This window comes from Molothrus aeneus, chromosome 2, assembly GCF_037042795.1.
Source record: "Molothrus aeneus isolate 106 chromosome 2, BPBGC_Maene_1.0, whole genome shotgun sequence".
NCBI classification, from domain to species: domain Eukaryota; kingdom Metazoa; phylum Chordata; class Aves; order Passeriformes; family Icteridae; genus Molothrus; species Molothrus aeneus.
The window spans coordinates 90,212,154-90,235,032 of NC_089647.1; the positions used below are offsets into that span (position 1 = coordinate 90,212,154).

The following is a 22,879-nucleotide window of genomic DNA, read 5'->3' on the forward strand; positions in this document are numbered from 1 at the left end:
TCTCAGCAGGGGACACCTGCTGAGGGTGTTCTCTGCCTCAGCAGGGGCTCAGGCACCTCCACCCATGTGCCCAAGGGCTCTCATTCCATGTGTGCCTGATCCATCTTTATCCTGAACTCTTTCCTGTTGTAATTTCCACAGGATTCTTATTTCAGACTAAATGCTGAGACTTCACTTCCTCTGTGCACACCTGTGGTTCCACCTCTTCCCACTGCTGCCCCTCCTGCTGGTGGTGCCCTTCCAGGCAGATGTTGCTTGGGTCCAGGGCTCCAGCCAGCAGTGGGGACCCTGCTGGTGCAGCTCTGTTGTCCAGGTGCCAGGCAGTGTCTTCAAGGAGTTTCCTCCCTCATGGGTGAACCAGGGGTGCAAAGAGCAGATGGGCACCACATGCATGTGCATTTTTGTGAGGTGCTGCCACTCTGCATCCAGTATTAGAACAGTTCTCCCTAACTCTGCTTCCAGACGTTGTCTGGTGCCTCTTTGCAGTGAAGAATCTCTTGTGCCCACAGCAGAGCCTGCTTTACTGTGTGTGGCTCTGGTGCCTGCCTCTGAAATTACTTCTCCAGTTTTCTTAGTTAGTGATTGGAGACAAAATAGAGATAATTAGTGCCTGGCTACCTAATTATTAACTCCAACAATGACCAATTTGGAATAAACCGTCATTAATATACATTGCATTCCCACAGTTGACAAGAACAATAATATTAACACCAGAATGTGTAGGAGCTATTATTGGGAAACCAGCTGCCTCACATAAGTTAATGACTAGTTTTCTTCTATTCTGAATGTGTGAGACATGTTCAGTTTGTTGTGATTAAATGAGAAAGCTGGGTTTCTTCCAGATTTCATCCTTTTCCCCTTCGTTTCTTGTCCCTGGAAAGTGCAATGCTACTGTCCTGAGTTTTGCTGCAGAAGGAGTGAACTGGGGACCTCTGCACAGCCAGGCACCACTGCACCTCAGCACCTTTCCCCAGCTCTAGTTTCATCTGTAGGCTGGCACTGCCTACGCACTGTGCAGCATCCTGATCCTTCTCCCACTCCTAGGTATCTGTTCTCCATAATTACTGCTCGTGAAGGGTGAAGGGCTCATAACCTCAGAAGAACAGCCTGCAGGGAAGTCTTGCTAAAGACTTGCTGAAGTTCTCCAAGCACTAGCACATCCTGGGTGGCCGTGGAGGAGCAGGAGGTAGCGCTGTGCAGGGTCAGAACAGTGATGCTTGCAGATTCTAAAGAGATGCAAACAGCCAGGTGGCCAGCACCAGGGGCCAAGAACACATGGAGGAAGGTCTGCATGTATATACTTTCATACCAGATACACACACAGAGTAGGTAAAGTTCAATTGTATACACTTATGTGTATATTCATGTGTGTATACACACAGGTATTTTATCTGTATAAATTTGAAATCTGGAGATTTGAAAGGCCTATTCAAATGAGATGCTTGGGTGCCATGGCCATAATATTTGTGCAGTGATTTGTAAAACCAAAGGGAAGTGATCCTCCTGACTACAATACTGGACACCTATTTCATCTACATAGTGGATGAAGGCCTTGTTCTGAATATGAGATGAGCTTATGCAAGTATTCAAGTTATACAATTATGTTGCTGTTGCCAGCTTCAGATGTTACTTTGCAGTAAAAGTTAAAAGGAATCAGCAGGTCAAGTCCCAAAGAAGTTTTTTAAATCTCAGTGCTGATATTTATAAAGTAAATCCATTAAACAAGTAGTACTTGAATCTAAAAACACTCCTCAAGTCTAAGTCCATTAAGTGGTTTTCAAAATCTTGGCAAAATGTGTAGAATAAGCAAAGTTTAATTCTCACAGTAGCCGTCCATTTGTGTCAGTTGATTGGCTGAAGTGTGTGGGATTTCACATGGCATCCTAAGCCCTGCACTCTGCACAGAGTGAATTCCAGCTTGGCAGGCTCTGCTGTCCCCAGTTGCTCCCACGGCCAGACAAGAGCTCTTACCCTTGCTGTGCAAGCCAGAGCTTTGGAAAACAAGCCAGCCACTGAGGACCTGAGTGTTTAGCATGCCAGGGCTACAAACAGTGCATATAATCCTTGTTTTGGCCCCTTGTGGCAACACTCTGTCCTGGCAATGTGCTGCTTTACCCTTCACACAGGTGCTTGCCCAAAAGGCTTTTGCAGGGGCTTACAAAGTTTTTGCAGTGGGTGGTGAGGAGGGATGCTTAGCAAATACCTCACCAGGATCACCACTTCTGTAAAGGAAGCTTTTAGAGCCAGATCCTGGTGACAGAAAGAGGCACAAAAAACCAGCAGATGTCAAAATACACCTTTCCCCTGCAGTGTTTTAGAAAGTCTCTATCTCAGCATCATGTTTGGTTGTCTGTACAGCCATATGAGTGTAATATGGCATGGATCTTATTCTTTACTCCTTACAAGTGTTTAACAAGGGTGCTTACATGTCTTCAGAGAGGCTTTTTCCTGCCTCTGTGGTATCATCTCTGTCCCAACCTCAGAGCAGCTACAAGTGGATAAGGAACAAATATTCACAGCTCACAATGATTACTTTTACAGCATGAGTCACAAACAATATGTTCTGTCAGGGAGAGTTGGGGCTATTGTTTCTTCTTACTTTGTTGCTGTCCTTCATCTTCAGTAGAAGTCAGTTTGCCTGATAACTTACATTTTCATTTGTCTACAGAAAAAAACCTCACAATATAATGAAATTGATCCTCAAAGTGCCTTCTGTCCAGAAATAAACATCTTGTTAATAATCTGTATGGTTTGACGTCGTATTCTTGCTCTGAGGAGTTTTGGACCTCTAAGGGATTCAAAGCCCTGACAAAATTTCTTTTATTTTACTGTCTTCAAGCTAGCTCCTTCATTCTTAATAACTGCTTTTATTATCTCTGTTCGAAAGTTGTGTTCTGCTGCTATGTGCAAAATTGAGAATAATGAAGAATAAAGTGTGTCCTAATAGATTTAAGTAACTGGGAGTGAAATTTGAGGGCAATGGTGTGCCGAGTATTAGGAGGGAGGCATCCTGCTCGGATGGGCAGGAACTGGGAAATTCAAAAATCTGAGCTATTAGAGCAAAATTTCTGCCTGCAAACCCCAGAGCAAAGAAAAGGATTGACCAAGATCAAGAAGCCTTATGAATCAGTGGTAGAGCATGGCAATTATGTTGGGCACTACTGTGACTGTAATATCAGCAAATTACAATTGATGAAGTGCCAACCCATTGTTACAATGTTTTATGGCAGCAGGAGCACTGAAAGCTGTGATTAAGTAATATTAGGAGCTTTAAAGTTCTTTTTACAGAGCAGCGAAGCAGGGTAATGAGGATCTTCTCCTGTTCTTCACAGTCAAAAAGGAAAGAAAAAAGTAGAAAGGAGGTCTGGGAGAAAGAGGGAGGAGGAGAAGGGGTAGAGCTGATGGGTTCAATGCCCTGCAGCATAGGTCCAGAAGACTCCCCAGGGAAAATAATTCTTGCAAGTCAGGGTTTAAAAAGAGTTCAAGCAGAAGTGAAAATAAAATCCAAAAGCAAATGCATTTCTTAAAGAAAACAATGATTTTTCATTCCAAAATTATCTTTGCAAAGCAGACTATCCATTCAAGTTTTGTGCTGTACTGCGGGATCTAAAAGTCAACCTAAAACATCTTAACCATAGAGGTGAACCCAAGCACATTTACCAGGATCCCAGCTGAGGTTGTTCAGCTGTGTCACAGAGGCCCACGTTCCCAGCAGAAGAAGGTCCTCAGCTATGTAACCATGTACTTTGCTGAGAGTAGCCTTCAGTTAGCTGCAAATGAATGCAGATGGTTTACCCTTTCAGTCTGGATGGCAGATTTTGTCCTTTTTTTCTCTATAGGCAGATTCCCAACAGCCATTTCCCACTATGCTGGTGTCCCCAGTGGCAGTTATCACAGTCATATTATATTGTTGAAAACTTAGGTGTGCCTGCATGTGTATTTCTAGCTCTAATAGCTATTTTGACCATTTTCAACAAATGATTGTTGCCCTGTCCACTTCTTCTTTATCTTTTTTCTCTGCTCAGTCTGTTTGGTTTCTCCTTTCAGCTGCAGGACAGATGGGTCCCTATGGGACTCTCATAATTAATTCAACCTTGATGTCTGACCCATCATTTATTTTTGTGTGGTCTTGGTGGCAGCACACTCTGAATCTTTCTGAGTATCTTTTATGAAAGCCTTCCAAAAAACCTGAAGCATTAGATGTTCATTAAATACTAACGTTTGTTTGGTGCCCTTTTCAAAAAGAATGTGCAATCTCTGTTTTTAAGTACTGTCAAAATGGTTCATTTTAGCCTTGCAAGTATCATTTAATGTGAATAAAAATGGAATCTTTTGAAAGGTAGGTAGATGGAAACTAATGTAGATGATTTTAGAAAAGCTGACTTACTAAATCTCAGAGGAGCAAATTCATCCCAGTTGTAAGTAGGTGTAACACTAATGAGTTAAGAATTATACCCATTAACATCACAATTGATTTTTTTCTGTTCTCTCTCCTTTTGTATGTCAGATAAAAATGGAATAAGAACCTTGTAGAGCTGACAATAATGTAAGCGCTAAGAGATGTTCAGCCAATTTCTGTTGAAAAGCTTTATTGATATGCATTTTCAAGGTTTGTGCATATATTGTTTTAAGAATTTCATTCCTGCACCTTCATAGCTTCTAAGAAGTTGGTGCCACTTGTTTTTATCCTGTATAGAATATTAAGATACCAAGATTAAGATTACCAAGATAGTTCTTGGTTTCAGATTTCTGTGTGAATGGAGTACAAAATACAGTTCTCATGCTTCACATTCAAAATAAAACATGAAGAATTTCTGTTGTAGACTGCAAGAGGGACCTCTATTTTCACATCAATCCATGAATAAAACTCATTGATTTAAAGTACTCTTACATGCATACAAAGTAAAATAGTCTGTGGAAGTTCAAATAAAGACTATGTTAGTCAGGAAAACTAAGAGTATTAGCTGTCAGAGGTGAGAAAAAGATTAAATATACAACATATTACAATATATAAATATGTATTCTTCTATTATATATCTATTATATATATACACATTATTTTTAATCTGTGGCCCACTTTTCTGCATAACAGCTTGATTTCTTATGTTCCCTTTTGCCTCTATAAATAAAGAACTTTGTGCTGTTTGATTTAATTTCCTATGTAAAATGTAAATTAGCGTGACATTGGGCAGAAAATTTGTCTTCTTTAAATTTGACTGGTTTCCTTTAAGTTCTCTTGATTTCTAGCACCCTTCATAAAGTGATCATTCATACAGATTCTCTAACACTTTCCTCCCTCTTCAGGATACAAAACTGAATTCCACTGTCACCTTTTGACTTAAATGTCAGGTGTCCCCTGGACTAGCTGAGCACCTCAGCTCTGTAGACCTGTTTGTGTCACTCAGTCCCCTCAGGCTGTGTCTGGACAAGTCAAAGCAGGGCAGCTTTCTGGTTTCTTTGTCAGGGAACACCACATTTGAAGTTCATCTCAGGTGGGTGCCACCGAGGGGAAGCCTGCATACAGAAATAGGTAGGAGTACTGTCACATTTGAGTCATCCTCCAGCCCAGACAATTATGAGATCTGTGTGAGCCATGGTGAGAGCCAGCATGTAAATTTAGACACAGCTGTAGGTTGTGAAAATTTGCCTTTTGAGAACTGACAGTTTTAGTTACAGGTCTTCTCTTGATTTTACTCTTGCCTACTTTAATTTGAATGAGCTCAAAATTATTTGGATTTATGTGTTAAGACCAATATTTCTATTCATCAAAACCAGATCCAAGTTGTTATCACCTCTTATTGTTTCAGGGTGTGTTAAACCAGAAATTTGTCAGCTCTCATATCCAAAAATATCTTTCCCACCCACCCCTCCTAATTATGAGTAACATCTGAATTTCCTAGACTGTGTTTTGTAAAAATAACTCTCTGCAGCAATTTATAGCAAAAAACAGGTTTCCAGCACAACCAACTCAAGCACACAACCTTTGAAAATAAGCCCATTTCCTGAGTCTTTCAGAGTCATATAGATCAATTCTATATCTGTACAGGCCATTTTTGAAGTGCTGCTGCTTCCTAGATGCCAAATATTAGGTTCCTTAGGTATCTAAGCTAATCTGATAGCAAGACTTTTGTCTATAGCCACAATCCAATGAAGGGCTTCTGGCACTTCCCTTCACCTCCAGATCACCTGAACCAGGCTTGTGCTTTAATATATGTTTTCTGGTCCTGGGTGCCTTTCTGTCTCATTTCTGTTATTTCTACACTGAGTTTTGGGTTTTGCCTCAAAGTTTTTGTTCTTCTGTTATGGTTGAAGGGTTGCTTGTATTACAAAGCAATCACTAGTGATGATCTCTGAAGGACAAAGTAAATAGATAGCACATCTCTTAGAGATAACTGCTGCCTGTGCAACAAATGTGTTGGACTTGGCAGTGATGCTCAGAAGCTTCACAGCACACAACCACTGCAGTGACAGACCCCAGCAATGGTGCAGGTTTCCAAGCACTAGCAATTAGCATTCCCAAGTGAGCATACCCACTGTCCCACAGGGCTCTGAGAGGGGTCTAGAGCCTATCATCAGTAGTCTATGCTCTCTAGAGAAGGTAATGAAGAGATCTTTTGTCTTTTCCAGCCATTGATCACCTTTGACAGCTTCTAAAGATTGTTTCAGCACTGATGACTTCCTGGGATCTTTTTCCTTTTGAAAAGAAAGTATATTTCAGTCCCACTTACCTAGAGCTAATGCATGAATGTATATTAAGAAGCTATATGTCAACAGATACACTGTCTAGAAGTTAATTAAACATAAAATCCTAGAGGATTTCAGTATTTCTCACACCAGCATTCTTCATCTTTTTTCCTAGTGTTCTTGTTAGTGCATGTTGCACATCTTAATTATCTGCCTTCTTGGGGAATTAGCTCCCTTCTTGGGGAGCTTTCATAATGTCTTAAAACTCTGAGTGGGGATCTTAAATCCAAATATAGACATGGAGGGTCAGTAGGAGGGTTTTGGGAGATGCCCCAGGCAAACTGGCTGCCTTCTCTGCCCCTTTGCTCATGGGGCTTGGGCATCCAGAGCCCCATGAGCAAAGAGCAAAATGTTTCCATGTGTCTGCCACAGCCCTGATGCTGGGAGTGATCAAAAAAAGTGTGTCCTATATTAAAATCCCAGATTGTGAAAGGACCTGGCAGAGGTGGAAGCACATGTTATCCTTTGTTGTGTCAGTGGTGGGTAAGATGCTCTCCATCAGAGGGACAGGAGGGACAGCTGATGAGAGTGACACCAAAAAGGAATTACCAAAGAGTGCCTGTTAGAGCTCCCTCTGATCTTTGTTTTCAGAAGATAGCATGTTGCATAAGTATGATGGAGAGACATGGATTTGACAGATGAACCACTCAGGGATAAGGAATGGTCTGGGTGGTTACATTCAAAGAGTGACAGCCAACACTTTGATGTCCAAGTGGAGAGCAGTGATGAGTGGCATTCCTTATGGGTCAGTATTGGGACCAATGCTGTTTAAAATGTTTGTTAGTGACATGGAGAGTGAGATCAAGTTCACCCTCTGTAAGTTTGCTGGTGCCACCAAGCTTTGAGGTGTGGTCAACATGCAGGAGGAAAGGGAGGGCATCCAGAGGGGCCTAGGCAGGCCTGAGAGGTGGGACCATGCAAACCTCACAAAGTTCAACAAGGCCAAGTGCCAAGGTCCTGCACCTGGGACAGGGCAATCCCAAGCACAGGTACAGATTGCATGAGGAATGGACTGAAAGCAGCCCTTAAAAGAAAGTCTTGGAGGTGCTGGTGGATGAGAAGCTCAACAAGGCTCGACAGTGCACAATCGTAGCCCAGAAATCCAGACACATCCTGGGCTGCATCCAAAGCAGCGTGGCCAGTGGGGCAAGGATGATGATTCTTCCCCTCTACTCTGCTCTCATGAGACCCTACCTGCAGTGCTGCATCCAGCTCTGGGGACCCCAACATAAGGAAGATGTGAATCTGTCAGAACAAGTCCAGAGAAGGGCCACAAAGTCAATCAGAGGGCTGGAACACCTCTCCTGTGACAGGGGCCTGGAACCAGATCATGCTTAAGGTCCTTTCTGACCCAAACCATTCCGTGTTTTTATGCTTATTCTACTATGGTAAATAGTCACAAATGTGTCTGAGCTTGACCTCTTGAACTTATAAGAAGAGTAGTTTGAAGAATAACAGTTTCCTGATAGATTGTAGCGATGAATCAGTTTTACCTCTTTCTTTACTTCTTATTGTCACACACGCTGGAATGGTCAAACTGCTTTTATTCTAGGCACAAAAAGATCAGTGAGTGTGTGTGTATGCTGAATGCATGCTTCAAATAATAAAAATAACAGATAAAGTTGGGGTTTGCCGAAAAATGTCATTAGCTGTGCCAAAACCAGATGTTGAAGTCTGAAATCCTCTGGCATTTTGTTAGGTGTTAGAGCTGAACATTGAAAAAGCCAAATTCAAAAGACTAGAGGAAGAATCTGCAAATTAAACAGGGGAAAATCAGAAACAGAGGAAGATAGTTGGAATTAATTTGGGAATCTCTATCTTTTCCAGATTTTCTCGAGAACACACAGGACTCTTGAAGGCTGATCCCTTGGTGTTTAGTCTATCCTGTAGAAGAAATTGCATTGGTTTTGCTTACTTTATTCCTTTACAAAGTAGACCAGCCATTGTTTATTTTATCTCCTGCTGCATCGTTTTTGTGTGTAATATGGCATTATTTTAATCTGACAAAAGCAAGGGCTGCTGCCAAATGGATTGTCCTGCTTTTAACTCATGTGTGACAATTCTTTCCTTCTGCCCTCCATGTTCCAGGACTACCAGATATATCTGCATGCTGAGATGAATCAGGGAAGTCACTCTGTTGAAAGCTATTCATTTAAGTCGGAGCTGTTTTAGTTTCCAGTCATATCTGTTACTTTTACTGCACAGTCACATGAACATCCTTGCTGATGCAGGGCAGAAAGAGGGAAGATGGGAAAGGAGGCTGTGTGGTACCTCACAGTGCAGGAAAACATGTCTATGAGGCAGCAGCTCCCACCCACAGTTACCCTGCAGCGAGTGCTGCCATTGCACTGTGCTGTAAGCCATCAGGCAAAAATGGTGAGGTGAGGAACGTGAGACTTTGTGCAAGCAACTTCTTCCACCTCCTGGTTGTCCCTTGACTAATCTAATTATTTTATTAAGTTATAATTGTATGACAAAACATACTAGATACTCCATAAACCAGGTTAATAATATTAGTTTTTGCTTAAGTGAGGCTGGAGGGAGTGTCCTGCTCTAAATCTGACTTTGAAGTCTTCCGATCTGTTTAGACACAATTGAATCAAATTGACAGGAAATTTCATGAGAGACCTTTCTATAATAGAATTTTTCTGTAACAGAATTTTTCTGGAAACCTTGGGACAGAGCAAGAGAGGTGCCAGAGCATTCAGATAGTGATAAACTCATGCTGGAGGTATTCTTCTCTTATCCCATGGCTAAAGGGATGGCACTGAGGGAAGAGGCAGCTCTGTTTCTCAAGAAGAAAGCAACCATGCTGAAGGAGGGGGAACACTCCCTGATGGTCATCTCCTTGATCCCTTTCTCTGGTCTGCTTCAGCCTCAACATAGTAAGGAATTTATAGTAATGATTTCCTCTTGTATCCTTTTCCTAGCCCAGGAGGAAGGACAATGACTCTAACCTTTGAGAAATAATTTCCTCAGCATCTTCCCTCCTTGCTCCAGTCTAGTGCTTAGATTTGCCTGTTCCCAACCAAAGCCTTTCACTTCCATAGGTGCATTGCTCAGGAAAGAGATGTGTGTGGATATATTGGTTTGGTGGATGCAAGATTTTACTATCCCTCAATATATGAACTATGGGAGTGGAAGAAGAGCTATAGAGATTATTAATACTGATTCCTGGAAATCTCCCAGGCCAAATGAGATCTGAGAGCTCTTGGTACTGGCACTGAGCTTCTCTGCCCCAAAGCACCTGGGGGGCTGTCATGGTTTAACCCTGGCCAGTTACTGCTTAGGGGTTACTGCTCTGTCTCAAGCACAACGTTTTGTCCTATGGGGGTCCTTGAAGGCACAAAAGCACTCCTGAGGGATGAATTTAAGGTCGAGGTAAAGGCAGCTCCACAGCATTCCAGTGACACACAGGTCTGTTTTGCACAGAGGAGCTCTCACTAAGCACATACCTGAGTTTTCAGTGCAGTACTCAGTACACAGTTAACTGTGTTACTTTCTCTTTGGCCACTGGTTAAAGAGGGAGCATTGTACTTTCATGGCAAGTAATAATGACATTGCCAGTGGGAATCACATCCTCCTGAGTGGTTTCATTCATTCATGTAGCTGGCAGTTCTTCCAGTCTTTGTCCAACCTGATTGCTGAGCATTTACAAAGACCAGACTCTCATCAGGTCATACCCTGATTATGGCTACAGCCTTTTTGCATCCTTAGCAAATGCAGACTTGCCTCATTCTTGACAATCTGATGCTGTGTCTAATGACATCTGTTGGTACTCCTTCCTTTCTCTCTGGAGTCTTTTTCTGTCCTCTAGAGCCCATAAAGCTCACCCTTACTTGCAACCCTTTGCTTAGTCATTACTCTCTGACAATTGTCTTTTATTTATTACTGAGTGCCAGCTATGACAATCACTTTGTCAGTTTTTTAATCCCAATTTTCTTCCATAGTGCTCTGTTCTTCACTGTTGTGATGAATGCTTCAAACATCTGCATCAGAATTGCTCCTCCAGATCCTTCTCTAAAATTGCTCTTGGCTGTGATGGCTAGAGAAGATGTATGTTGTGCAAAATCCTCTGTCCATCTTGCTGATAAGACTGTTGCATTGTATATTTTGTCTATAACTATACACTGTCTCTTGTCCCCATCCTAAATTGTACTTCCTTTGGGCCAAGAGCTGTCATGTTGCTCTTTGTTTGCATAATGATTCTCACAATGGAGTTCTGATGTGTGGTAGGAGCTTTTCAGCATTTAATGGCAAAAATAAGTATGAATAAGTGTTTCTGTGTGACTGCATCACACAACGTGGTCACAGTTTTCAAAATTTCAGTTTCCTTGAGACAACTTGTCTCTCTGCCTACGGAATGTAGGTGCAATGCAGGGCAGACTGTTTTCAGAAAGGAATGCGTTAGGAAAATATTTGAGCTTGAGTAATCCCACAAACAGGAAAAAAACCCCAGTGTTCTGCAGTTTCAGAAAGATTTCCTACTGCGTAGACTTTTTGCTAGCCCATTCCTTTTGCCATCTCAGAGCTCAAACAGCATGGCCTAGAGCAGTGGTTTTCCAAATTCCTTCCACTTGTAGCATACTAGCATAAACAGCATTTGCATATGGATGTCATAAAAGTGACTAATGCTGGCAATCATCGTACTTTATTGCAGTAATGTGACACATGTGCCTGAGCATCCTAAATTATCTGCTCCAAGCTCACTGGGGCTGAAGAAATGGCACACCTCTTATCTAGCAGTGACACCTGTGGCAGAGCAGGCTTGGACAGAAACCAGAACATTGATCCAGCTCCAGATGGGTGTACAAGAGGCAAAAGCACTGGCTGCTTTACTGCATGATTCCACTGCACTGGGTGTGCATCCTTTACCCTAAACCAGAAATTAAACCCAAAAAGTTGAACAAGTAACATTTCTAGTTTGTTAGCCAGAGAGTTCAATCTCCTTTTGACTGCAGCTGTTGGAAGTCAATGAAGAGACCTCCCACTCTGAACTCAACCTTGCCCCTAATCATATTTTAACACCTCAGATTCCCCAAAGAGGTCTATAAATGGTTCTTTTAGGTGAGGGGCAGTGAGTCATGCCATGAGTGTGAGGTTGAGTGCTGCCATTTTCAGTCACGAATTTGCAGAGTTTAGGGAATTTATCACGTTCACCTTTGTCAGATATTTCTTCCACAAGGTGAGGGGGGAGGGTTGTGAACCCAATTGCATCATCATATAGCACAGAAAACTTCTTTTCATGTCTTACAGACTAGCTTTCAATTACTGGTCAGGCTTCCAAAACAAATGAGATGTGCCTGTTGTGCAGGGTGCAATATGCCATGTGCAATGGCCCCTGCCCCATGATGCCATCCCAGTTCATTGTCTGCCTTTTAGCAGTATGACAGAAATATAGAGGTCCCCAAGGTGAGACAGGGCTATGTAAAAATAATTTTAAAATAACTGGTCACTGCATAGAACAAAAAAGGATGCAAATTAATGCTCCCACTGAGGAAAAAGAGCCATTCTGCTGTACCAGGCATCAGCACATCTATGCAGGAAGAAGGTGCTTTAAATGTGCAGGCAATTCAAAACAGAGTTTGCACTGTAATAACCACAGGAGACACAAACTCAGGCTGTCAAGTCATGTCTCCCTCAGCACAATTCCTTTTTTTTATCTGTGTGCATAGCTAAGAAGACCAGTCTCCCTGTCACAGAAACCATTCATGTATCCTGGTGCAGCTGCCCTTTTCAAACACATAATTAATCCCCCATTTCAGAGAAGCATCTCAGAACTCTCCCTCTAGGGAATCATCCCATAGCTTGGTGAAACAGCAGCACAATCTGTCCTGACTCATACTTTCACCCCAACTGGCAAATAGCAAACCCAAAGGCCGGATGCATCTCTCCAAAGACGCAGCAGTTTTGTGACAGATGGCTGACATCCATTGGCTGCTTCCAGAGAAACATGCAGTGTGACCCTGGAGCTGGTGCAGGAGCCCTCCACCACAACCAGCAACCTTGCTTTATAGCCAGTTGTAGCAGGAGCTCCATGCACACCGAATCTCACTATACAGCCCCATGGGATGTCACACTACTGCAAATGCCCTGTACCACATGCAGCAGGCCTTTTCTGTCTTGTATTTGGAAGCAGAAGCCAGAACACTGTGTAGAAAAAAGGTCTCTAAATATAGTACACACAGGGCAAAGGCTGTTTATCACAACCCTTTAGTGCCAATATCTGCTTGAATTGTGTATACCTTGGTTCCTTTTATAAGCAATTGAACCAAAACATTTTCTTGGCATTTGCTTTCATTCTTCATTTCCACTTTATCAGAGATAGAGAGTACAGTGCATTTATTTGTATGCAATTCCCCACAGGTAATCTTCAGTTGCAGCACATAAAACTTAATTTTCCCTGATTGCACAAGATTTCTTCTTCTACACGAAGTTGTAAATCACTGCAACAAAGACTCCTTGCTTGTTCAGTGTAGGCAAAGCATTGCATTACTTGAAAAATTACTTTGGCTTTCCCATAGGCTCCTTGTGCTGCAATTCCAAGAGCTTCCAAGACCTCCAAGGATTTATCCAACTTCATGCTTTCTGCAGATAGCATTGATGATGTGAGGTGATGGTGTAGGTCTTCTTCGTATTACCCACTAGAACACTTTTCTTATCAAATTTATAAAGGACTTCAGCAAATACATGTTTTTTTTTTTTTTCTTTCCTCCTTATGTCTCATTAAGCTAGAAGCAAGGGTTTTCCTTTAAAAAATAACATGGTATTGTTGCTTCTTTCACACAACCCTGATCATTCCAAAACCAGCCTTTTCAAGAACTATATTTCCAGGAACAAATCTGAGAGTATGAGCAAAAGGGTACAATGTCATGTCTGGTAGCATGTGTGCACAGTGCAGCTATTAGGAAGAGAAGGGTCTCTGCAGCAACATGAGCATGATGTTCCTGGTTCACAATCCCATTTATAATTATTGGGGGCCACACACCATAATTTGGAAGCCATTTGTTTAAGACTTCCAGGCTTGATGCATGCATTAACTCTGAAGACATCCTCTGCCCTTAGTTGGTGGCATTTAACTTCCTTAGTTGGTGGTATTTAATTTGTCCATTTTCAGTCAATTCATAATTTTATGGGGATTGTTGATCACTTGAGTAAGCAATAGCACAGGAGCCTTTTGAAACATTAAGGAAGGAAGGAAGTAGAAAGTTGCCTGAAAACTCTAAAACCACAAAACTTGACTCTTTTTAAAGATATTGTGTAGAGTTTACATGTGATCCATACAGGTCTGCTCCAGGATCTAAACAATCTTTCCTAGCCTGTGCTGAAGTTTTTAGGTACAGCTGTGGAAGTTTTCACAAGTGAAGGGCTTTCTAGATTCAGCACAAAACTCCTTCAGAGGGCTTCCCTTCCTTGCAATAACTGGCTGCAATGATACAGGGCTCATACAGGTGCCAGGTTTTGGTAAGGAATGAGGACATCACCTGAACTGCTCTTCGAAGCCTCCTGACTCATCCAGGTCCCTAGCTGAGGTTGCTGCCCAGAATAAGGCTGCTCACACTTCTGCTAGCACCAGCCTCTTCCCTCGTGGTGCAGGTGGATACCTGGACTCAGGAAGGGAGTCACAAAGGTTTTCCAGTTTACAAGAACAACAGTGAAAGACACTCAGCACAGCCAGAAAGCTGGTGGCTTTCTATTTGGAAAGTGTTAGTGTTGTTTCAGGTCTCCCATGGCTATTCCCCCACACAGGAACTTTCAGCCAGGAGTCCAAGTACCCTGTTGAACTCCTAAAACACTGTGGCTTTGGTAATTTCTTGTCTTAGCTGAGAAACATCATCTGCAAAACAATTTCCTGATGGACATCTTGTCAAAACAAGCAAGTTCCTGGGAAATATTTAAGTTCCAATGAGTTTCATTTTTTGATGAAAAAATAGTTTGTCAGTAAAATCTACACAAGCTTCAACAGGGACTCTTCTGGTACTGAAATTGGTGCCAGATGGGCACCAGTCCTTCCACTGTTGAAGGCAGCTGGAGTTTTGCCACTGACTTCAAAGGAATTAGGATCAAGCCCATGAATTCATGACTGCACTTTTTATTTAGCTTTCTGAATAATTTATAAGTAAAAATAGGCTGTATTCTCCCACTCTTTCTGATGTTGAGTAAAGCTGTATTTGGTTACACTTCTTGCTTTCAAAGTAGCTTTGGTGCAGTTATGAGTGTCTCATTATGGAAAAGGGTGTCTATAGGGGACAGATAGAAGGAAAAACGAAATCCTTAGGCATATCGAAGGCACACAGCAGATCAGAGATTCAGTGATGACAGATCAGAGCAAGAGAGTGCTCATACTTAGAGCCAAAGGCTAAATAGCTAGCATTGTTTCAGGAAGTGGAGGGGGATCTAGAAGGCATACTTCTTTTTGGTAAGGTAATCTATTTTTAATGATATTGCATTTAGTTTTATTTTCTTTCTTCTCACTTCTTTACACATTAGTTTCCATTAGGTTTCTTGCTGTGCTTAACTCCTGAACAGATAATGCATTTTTCTGGGATACACCAAACTTGTTCTCCACCACTGCAGACCATTTTCCTTCTTAAAACTATTCAGAAAAAAGGGGAAAGAAAAAAAAATTCCCAGTTCACCACCCAGGGCTTAGTGTTTACTTCTGCTGCACGCATCATTTATTTTCATTCTGCACGATCATGATGACACGCTTGTCCAAGCACATGCTGTTCTAATATGCTACATTCCTTCAGCCCCTCAGTGTGTTAGAAGTGACATTGCTGCTAAATGAGAAAGATCTTGTAGGACAGGCAAATAGATTGCTAAGTACTGCTGCCTTTCAAAGACCCATGTTGTAGACAAAAATTATTGGCTTGCTTTTTCTGGACTATACATCGTTGTGTATGTGGATGGCCCTGGTTAGGAAGGCTGTCTGCTGTAGGGTTTTAGGGACTTCGTTCCTTGAGAACATGCTGACATATTCAGCAGGCCTTTGGAAAAGAGAGCGAGATGTATGCCTCAACCTATGGCTGGAGGAACAGAACACTTGAAGTTTGAGATGTGTCCTAGGAAAGTATTTCTGCAGCTATCATTTCATTTGAATCTGTTCAAGCAAGCACATGTACTGCGCTTCTTTTATTTTCTGGGTGAATGGAATAACTCTGCTCTCAATCACAGTGTGGGTTTCAGAAATCTATCTTCCATGATGGATAAACCACTTGCAGAAAATCTGTTCCAAATTTGCTTGTTCCTCTCTGGCAATAAATTAGAAAAGGCAATAGTGGATTGTTAGAGATTAACACAAAACCATCAAGTACTGCTTTGGTATATCTATAATATTTTCTCCTAAACTGTGCCTTACTAATTACTCTTCATAAGATAGTGCCTAAATGAATAATTGTGGTAGGATTTTGTAGGTTTTGCTGAATTAATTTAAATTGTCTGTGGAGAACTTTGGAGACTTTCTCTAAACACTTTTAAATCAGAATTAACACAAAAGATTAAAATTATAGATATATTCAATATGACTTGGTCAAAGAGGCTTCGGCACAAATTTGTCTGCTAATATCCCACTAGTAAGCTCTTGGAATTGCTGTGTGTCCTTCTGTACTAACCTACCAAAGAACATGTAAAGTATCAGGTAAAGAAAGTATTATGTACTTCCTCCTAATGTCCATTTGAGTCAAAGGCTGTTTTGTTACTTGGCTAGAGCAGAAGAAAGATTGTATCCTGCATTTGCCAGTAGGGATAATAGTAAGGAAAAGCAGTTTTAGCTTTCTGAAAGACTACTTTTTGGGTCTGAAAATGCTTTTACAGATGCAGTCCTCTCAGGAACCCAGCAGAGACAGAAGAATCTTGTACAGTTATGCCCTTAGTTACTTAATAATCTCAGTGTGCTTCAGAATATAAATTATAATACTAGCAAACTAGTTTAATGAGGGCACTTTATGAACTTAGTAATTCCTGAAAGTACCTACTCTGAAGTGAAAATGCAGTAATAAATTCAGACTGTTTATTTTAATCACAAAATCAGATATGGAACTGCAAGTTGCCAAAGTCTCCGCAAGGCATAAAATAGGGATGTGCACGATCTTCTCAATATTTATGAACCATAAAGTATAAAAATCAGCAGTCCCTAGGTGAAAATATTTTCAATCTTTCAGGGGGACATTGTGAAAATGTTTTATTAATAATTTTAATTTTGTTTTCTACTCTGCTCAGTGGTTCCTTTCTAAAATCTTGAGCATGATATTTTTTATTTCCAATTTGTTCTTCTGTACTGGATATGTAGAGATTTGAGAGGATTTGTAACTTTTTGCTTTTAAAACTGGTTTGAATCTTATATCTGTATTTGAACAGCACCATTCTTTAGCTAATAGTTTCCATAAAGACAGAAAACAAAGATTTTGTAGCAAGTAAAAGTCTTAATAAAGTGTACTTTCTGGTCCAAATTGGCTCCAATTTATCAAAATACTGAATCACATGTGTAAAATTGAGAATTTAAGCAATCTTTTCTTATTTAGAGAAGAATGACATTTTAGTCACACATTAATAACACTTTGGTCTGCACAGTATCAAGTACATGCTGAAGTATATTTGTAAGCCACACAGTAAGGTCCTGTCTTTGGTAGGGCAAATGTCAGTCAGAAATTAATCCCTTACCCAGACCTAAATGACTAGAAAGTAAGAGTATTCAATAGCAGAATAATCCTCCTTCTTACAGAAGACAGCACTATCAGGGAAACACCACAACCCAGGAGCTGCTGTTGTGATCATGGTGTATCAAAGCGTCCCTGGGAAGTCTAAAGTGGGATAGGATAATTTTGCCACTAACATGGATTAGTAAATGCACTGGCGTATTTGTCAAGGGAGATGTAGTAAGGATAAATTATTTAAATCTGACCTAAATTTCCCATGTTTCTCTCTTGTTGTATAATAATAACAACAATAAATTCCAAAGTAATAATCTGCTATTTGAACTAAACCTAGAGTTAATTGTCACCCACACTGGACAAGAAGTAGGTTTTCCTTACTCTTCATTCCATCTGGGATATGTAAGTAGGTGCATAATGGTGCCCATTAAAACTGTAGTTCATTAAGTCATATTGGGATATAAAGGACATATTTGGTCCCACATGGGACTGTCAGTGTAGATGACAGTTTCTCTCCTGTATCCACTCATCCTTAAAAGAGAAAGAAGTTGAAAGCATTTATAGGTGGTCCCTTTTAAACCCACATGTATTAGAAATTAGAAGTGTGTGTGTATATGCATGCATGCAAGCACATGCAACAGAGACTGAGAGAAACTCACCATAATACATTCTGCAGAAAAAAAAGAGATTTATGTGGAGACTAATAAAAAATAATTTTGGCAGTGGAGAAGTTCTGTATGATGTATCTTAATATTTGTCACCTGTATGGTAAAGTCACAGGTAGAGTATCTAAGACAATCATATCTAAGACAGTCAAAAGCCACAAGAAGGAAAAAACCTCTCCCTTAATTCATATCGCATGGGCTCTCTGTTTGGACACTAATGTCATGACAACTTGCATTGTGGCAAGGTGGAGACTATGGCTTCCTGATCAAGGCCACCAAATTTTTAATGAAGAGCACTTGATTACTGCTCCCATTGTAGGAAAAGGTTGTTTGGAAGTGAACAAGGCTCTGTGCAGAGAGGTATTCCACTCCTACCCTTCTTTACTCCCAAAACCAGATGAGCTGGAGCTGTCTCCAGTATGATTACTCACAGCTGGGGAAGGTCTTCCTGAGAAATAGGGACAGTAGCTCCATGAACTGAGACTGGTGCATCATTATCTCAGCATGCAGGACTCACAGCCAATAGTCACTGAGACACTGTGAACAGTTTTACTGCGCCATCTCATCACATCTCTTGCATGATAAAGTTCCTCAGATAATATAAGGCTTGCTGTTGCAAGATTTTGCCTTTCTAGACAGGATTGCAGGGCTGCTGGGAATGTTTGACTGGTTTGGCATTCAAATCCAAGCCTTATCCCTCTAAATCCTATGTCAAGTTTCCTAGGACATCCCCTTTGCAAAGAATGGATTTGAGGTAAAATCAGTCTCTCTGCAGTCTCAAGGGCATAAGTCTCAAGTCGCTTTGGGCTTATCAGGACCACAAACACAAATGTAAGATCTTTCTAGAGAAGGAATCAAAACTGAGCAAAACTGAGTGAGAAAGTTGAGTTCTGGTCATAAGAGCTACAGGCTTCCAGAAATGTCAAATTCCTGACACTGACTGTGGGTCAGAACTTTCCATTAAGCTTCTCATCTGGAAGCAAATCTGCCTGAAGATCAGATGACAGACACCAGAAAGCAATACTTGTTTACATATTCAGAGTTTAAAATAAGAAATTTGCAATCATGTTTATGTTTAAAAAAAAGGTTTCTAAAAGTTTTTTGTGAAGAGGAAGAACTGTTTGCTTTTACAAAGTAGTAAGCAGACTTTTCTCTGGCATTCATAGCCTATTTGGGAAGTACTTTCCAGCATCTGTGGGCAAAGCTGTTTAAAAACAGTTCTCTACAAAAATAAAGTTGTAAGGCTATAAAGCATTTTTTATCTTGGCAGACCAAAATAGTTTTTTCCCAGTATTTCAGGAAGCCTCTGACATTCTCAAAAGTTCATTAGCTCGACTGTTTGGGGAAGAGTTTTCTTTCTGTCTTCAATCTTCTACTGATACAGAGATTTACTTTTGTTTATATTAATACAGGGTTATTTTTTATCACTTCATGTTTAGATGCTTGCTTTCTTATTGACATTTCAAGTAAGTCCCACTTTGAACAAAAAAGTAAGGGATTTTATTGTTTTTAAAAGAACAGCTTCAGTGTTAAATTGGATTCCAGACAGTGGGATTTATACTTTGACTCTTACAAGATATTCATAGCCTGATATCAAGAGCTGAAGTACTTCATTGCCCACATGTAGCACACTGTAAAATCAGAAGTTCTAAATTCTTTTTTTAAGTCTATTTTTTCCTATCTCAAAAAGTTAAAATGTATTCTTTTTCTTCTTGCTGTTGATTAGCAAAAATTTCCTCAGCCTCTGCTGTCAAAGAGTCATACATATTTGATAGCTTTATCCTTTTCTCCTTAATATTTCAAGTAATTCAGCTAGACTATCTTCATCAATGGAGTAAGCAGAGCTGTAACACCTATTTAAGGGAGGGGAGCCATCTGGTTTCCTTGCAACTTGGAGCCTGCTGGCAAATATTAGGTTGTACCAATTTAAAGCATGATGAAGTGGGAAATAATGGACGTTTCTGAAGAATCTGAAATAGGATCAGCTGTTATCGGCGAAAATTGGCAGGTGCAGTGCACTATGCTGGCTGTAAGCGTGGTCTCAAGTTGGACAGTGCAGCTGGGAAAATGACTTGCTAATTGAATGGTTGCAGGACTCCCAACAGCTCTGAAAGTAGTGGAGCATCATTAATTGGAGGCTCTTGGTTGACTTAGTGGAAGCTGTCACAGAAAGAAGGATCCTGCCAGTTGAGGTTTACTTTCTAGGTTAGTGTTCTGTTACACTGAATGAGTCCTCGCGGAGTCAGAAGTGCTTTCAAACTCAGGAGGACCAGCCTAAGGCTAGCAACATCTATTTTATTTACAGCATGGTGACAGCGGTTGGGAGGCATAAAAGATACGCAATTACACATTTCTTTAACTGCATGCTTCTGTTGTTATCTTTCCCTTCCCTCTCTTTTTCCCTTTTATTTCCACTTGTGTTAGGTTTCAAAATTGGCTTGGCTTGGAGCAGAAATTATTCTTCTTTTTTTTTCCTATTTAGAGCCTTGGAAGATTGTGTCCTCAACTGCTTCTTGGATGCTGCCATAATTCATAAAAGTAGTTATAGAATAAGAACTGGCCTTATTTTGGTCCAGAATAGTATTACATACACCTCTGGTTTATGTGGGTCTCAGAATAGCAGTGAATGCAAAAGCACGTGTGCATTAGTTGTGGCTCCCATTCTTATATGTTGTTTTTGTTCATTAAATGCAAACATATTGCAATGTATCCTAGTTTAATATAAAAGTCTGTGGGCAAAATGTGGCATTTTCCATCAGCTGTTAACATCCCTCGAGAGAAGATGTATTGGCAATGAGTGCTGTGCAGAAAGCATTGCTGACTTCAGAGTGCACTTCATGTATCATTAGTGACGGTAGCATCCCTGAGCACCTGAAATCTCTCCAGCCATGTACAGTGTAGCTTTCCTGGATGAGTTATGGAGGCTAGGAGGTAAGAGACTTCAGTGACAGGGTTGCACCATCCAGCATGCCTCTGGCCTGCACAGACACGAGGTAATCTGTGAGTGTGGATTGGATGAGGAACAGCAGGCTGAAAGCTGGCCTGAGCCTCCTAGTGCGGAGTTCATGGGCTGTAGATCAAGTGTTAAACTCTTCAAAAGAACTGATGAAACCACTTTTTCAAGCTGGACTCTAAGCAAATCTTGCAGTGGCCATCAAGCTCTTTCAAAGTTTAGGTGATACAGCTAGGGAAAATGCATTCAGTTTGCATCTGCATTTGGATAACCTGTGTTAGGTGGGAGGGAGGGACATGAAATTGGAAAGATTTGGAAGTTGTACCTTTGGATCAAAACCATGTGTGGCAAACATCAAGCACAGGCCTGTGATGGACCTGAGAATAGCAAAACATTGATGAAGAGGCTCCTGCCTCCTTCCCCAGGCTCTGACTCAGCACCCTGGGACAAGCTGTTTTGGGGAATGCTGTGTTTTTAAATATTGTAGCTTCATGTGGACCAATTTATGGTGTCTGGTTCTAGCTTAACTCTTCTGGATGCTTACTTTGCCTCTTTTGATCTTCCTGACATTAACAAGTGGATGGAAATAATTCATCTGGCCTCATAAATCAAATAAATTCATAGAATCATAGACTCATTTAGGTTGGAAAAGACCTCTAAGACCATCCAGTCAAACTGTTAATTCAGCACTGCCAACCCACCCTTAAACCATGGCCTTGAAGTGCCATGTCTATTGAGTCTTTGAAATACCTCCAGGGACAGTGATTCCACCACTTTCTTGGGCAGCCTGTTCCAATGCTTGACAACCCTTTCAGTGAAGAATTTTTTCTAATATCCTATTCTAAACCTCCCCTGGCACAACATGAGGCCATTTCCTCTTGTCCTGTTAGTTGTTACCTGGGAGAAGAAGCCAATCCTCACCATGCTACCACCTCCTTTCAGGTGGTTGCAGACAGAGATAAGGTCCCACTGAGCCTACTTTTCTGCAGTGGAGGGAATCTCATCACTCTCTACAACTTCTTTATCTATCTCTTTTCCTCCCCACACAGCTGAATGAATCTGCCAAGCAGCTCATGGAGATGGACAAGACGTGCTCGGCTGCAGCCTCTGGCTGTGACCTGCCGCTGGCCACGGAGACGGTGGCGGTGGCAGCGGCGGCGGCGGTGGGTCTGGCTCCATGCTCCACGCTGGCCGCTGCGGGGGCGGCCGGCGCGGCCCAGAGGCAGGTGGAAGGCAAGAAGAACGCCAAGAAGCGCCACTCCTTCACCGCCCTCAGCATGACTCACAAGTCCTCCCAGGCCGCCAGCAACCGGCACTCCATGGAGATCAGTGCCCCTGTCCTCATCAGCTCCAGTGACCCACGGGCAGCTGCCAGGATCGGGGACCTCACCCACCTCTCCTCCAGTGCCCCAGCCCAGGTAAGGTGGGGTGCAGGGGGGGTTTGGGCATCCTTAGCAGGTGGCAGGCCCTTGGGTCACCTCTTCCAAAATGGCTCACCCTCGCATGAAGCAGTCACATGGTGCTGTCATCCTGGTGTGACAGTACTGGGAACCTTGCATTAATCACTGGGCAAGCGTGAGAAGCCAGAGGATAAGGCTAAATTGGATTCACATTACTGCAACAATTTAAAAAACAAAAAGTAATCTTACAATCTGTTAGAAGCAATGCAAATGTTACAGCAGTTTCTGTTGTAGGAGGGAATAATTTTGAGTGATCCCATTACCCTGAACATAACTGTTACTCTGCAGGGTAGCAATGTCAGTATGAAATTCACACACTGGGGATAAAAAAAGATTTTTGGAATAATTATTTCTGTACAGATCACTGGAGGATGAGCAAATGTGCTGCACTTTGACAAGTGTTGT

The 22,879-nt window shown here is 41.5% G+C and overlaps 1 protein-coding gene across 1 annotated transcript in view; it reads left to right on the forward strand.

Annotated features, from left to right (window-relative positions):
- The window catches only part of SH3RF3 (SH3 domain containing ring finger 3), a 246,812-nt gene that overhangs the window by 161,331 nt on the left and 62,602 nt on the right, over window positions 1-22,879 (forward strand). The window contains exon 4 of the mRNA XM_066545273.1: window positions 22,064-22,432. Coding sequence (XP_066401370.1) covers window positions 22,064-22,432 — 369 coding nt within the window. The remainder of the gene's footprint in view (window positions 1-22,063; window positions 22,433-22,879) is intronic.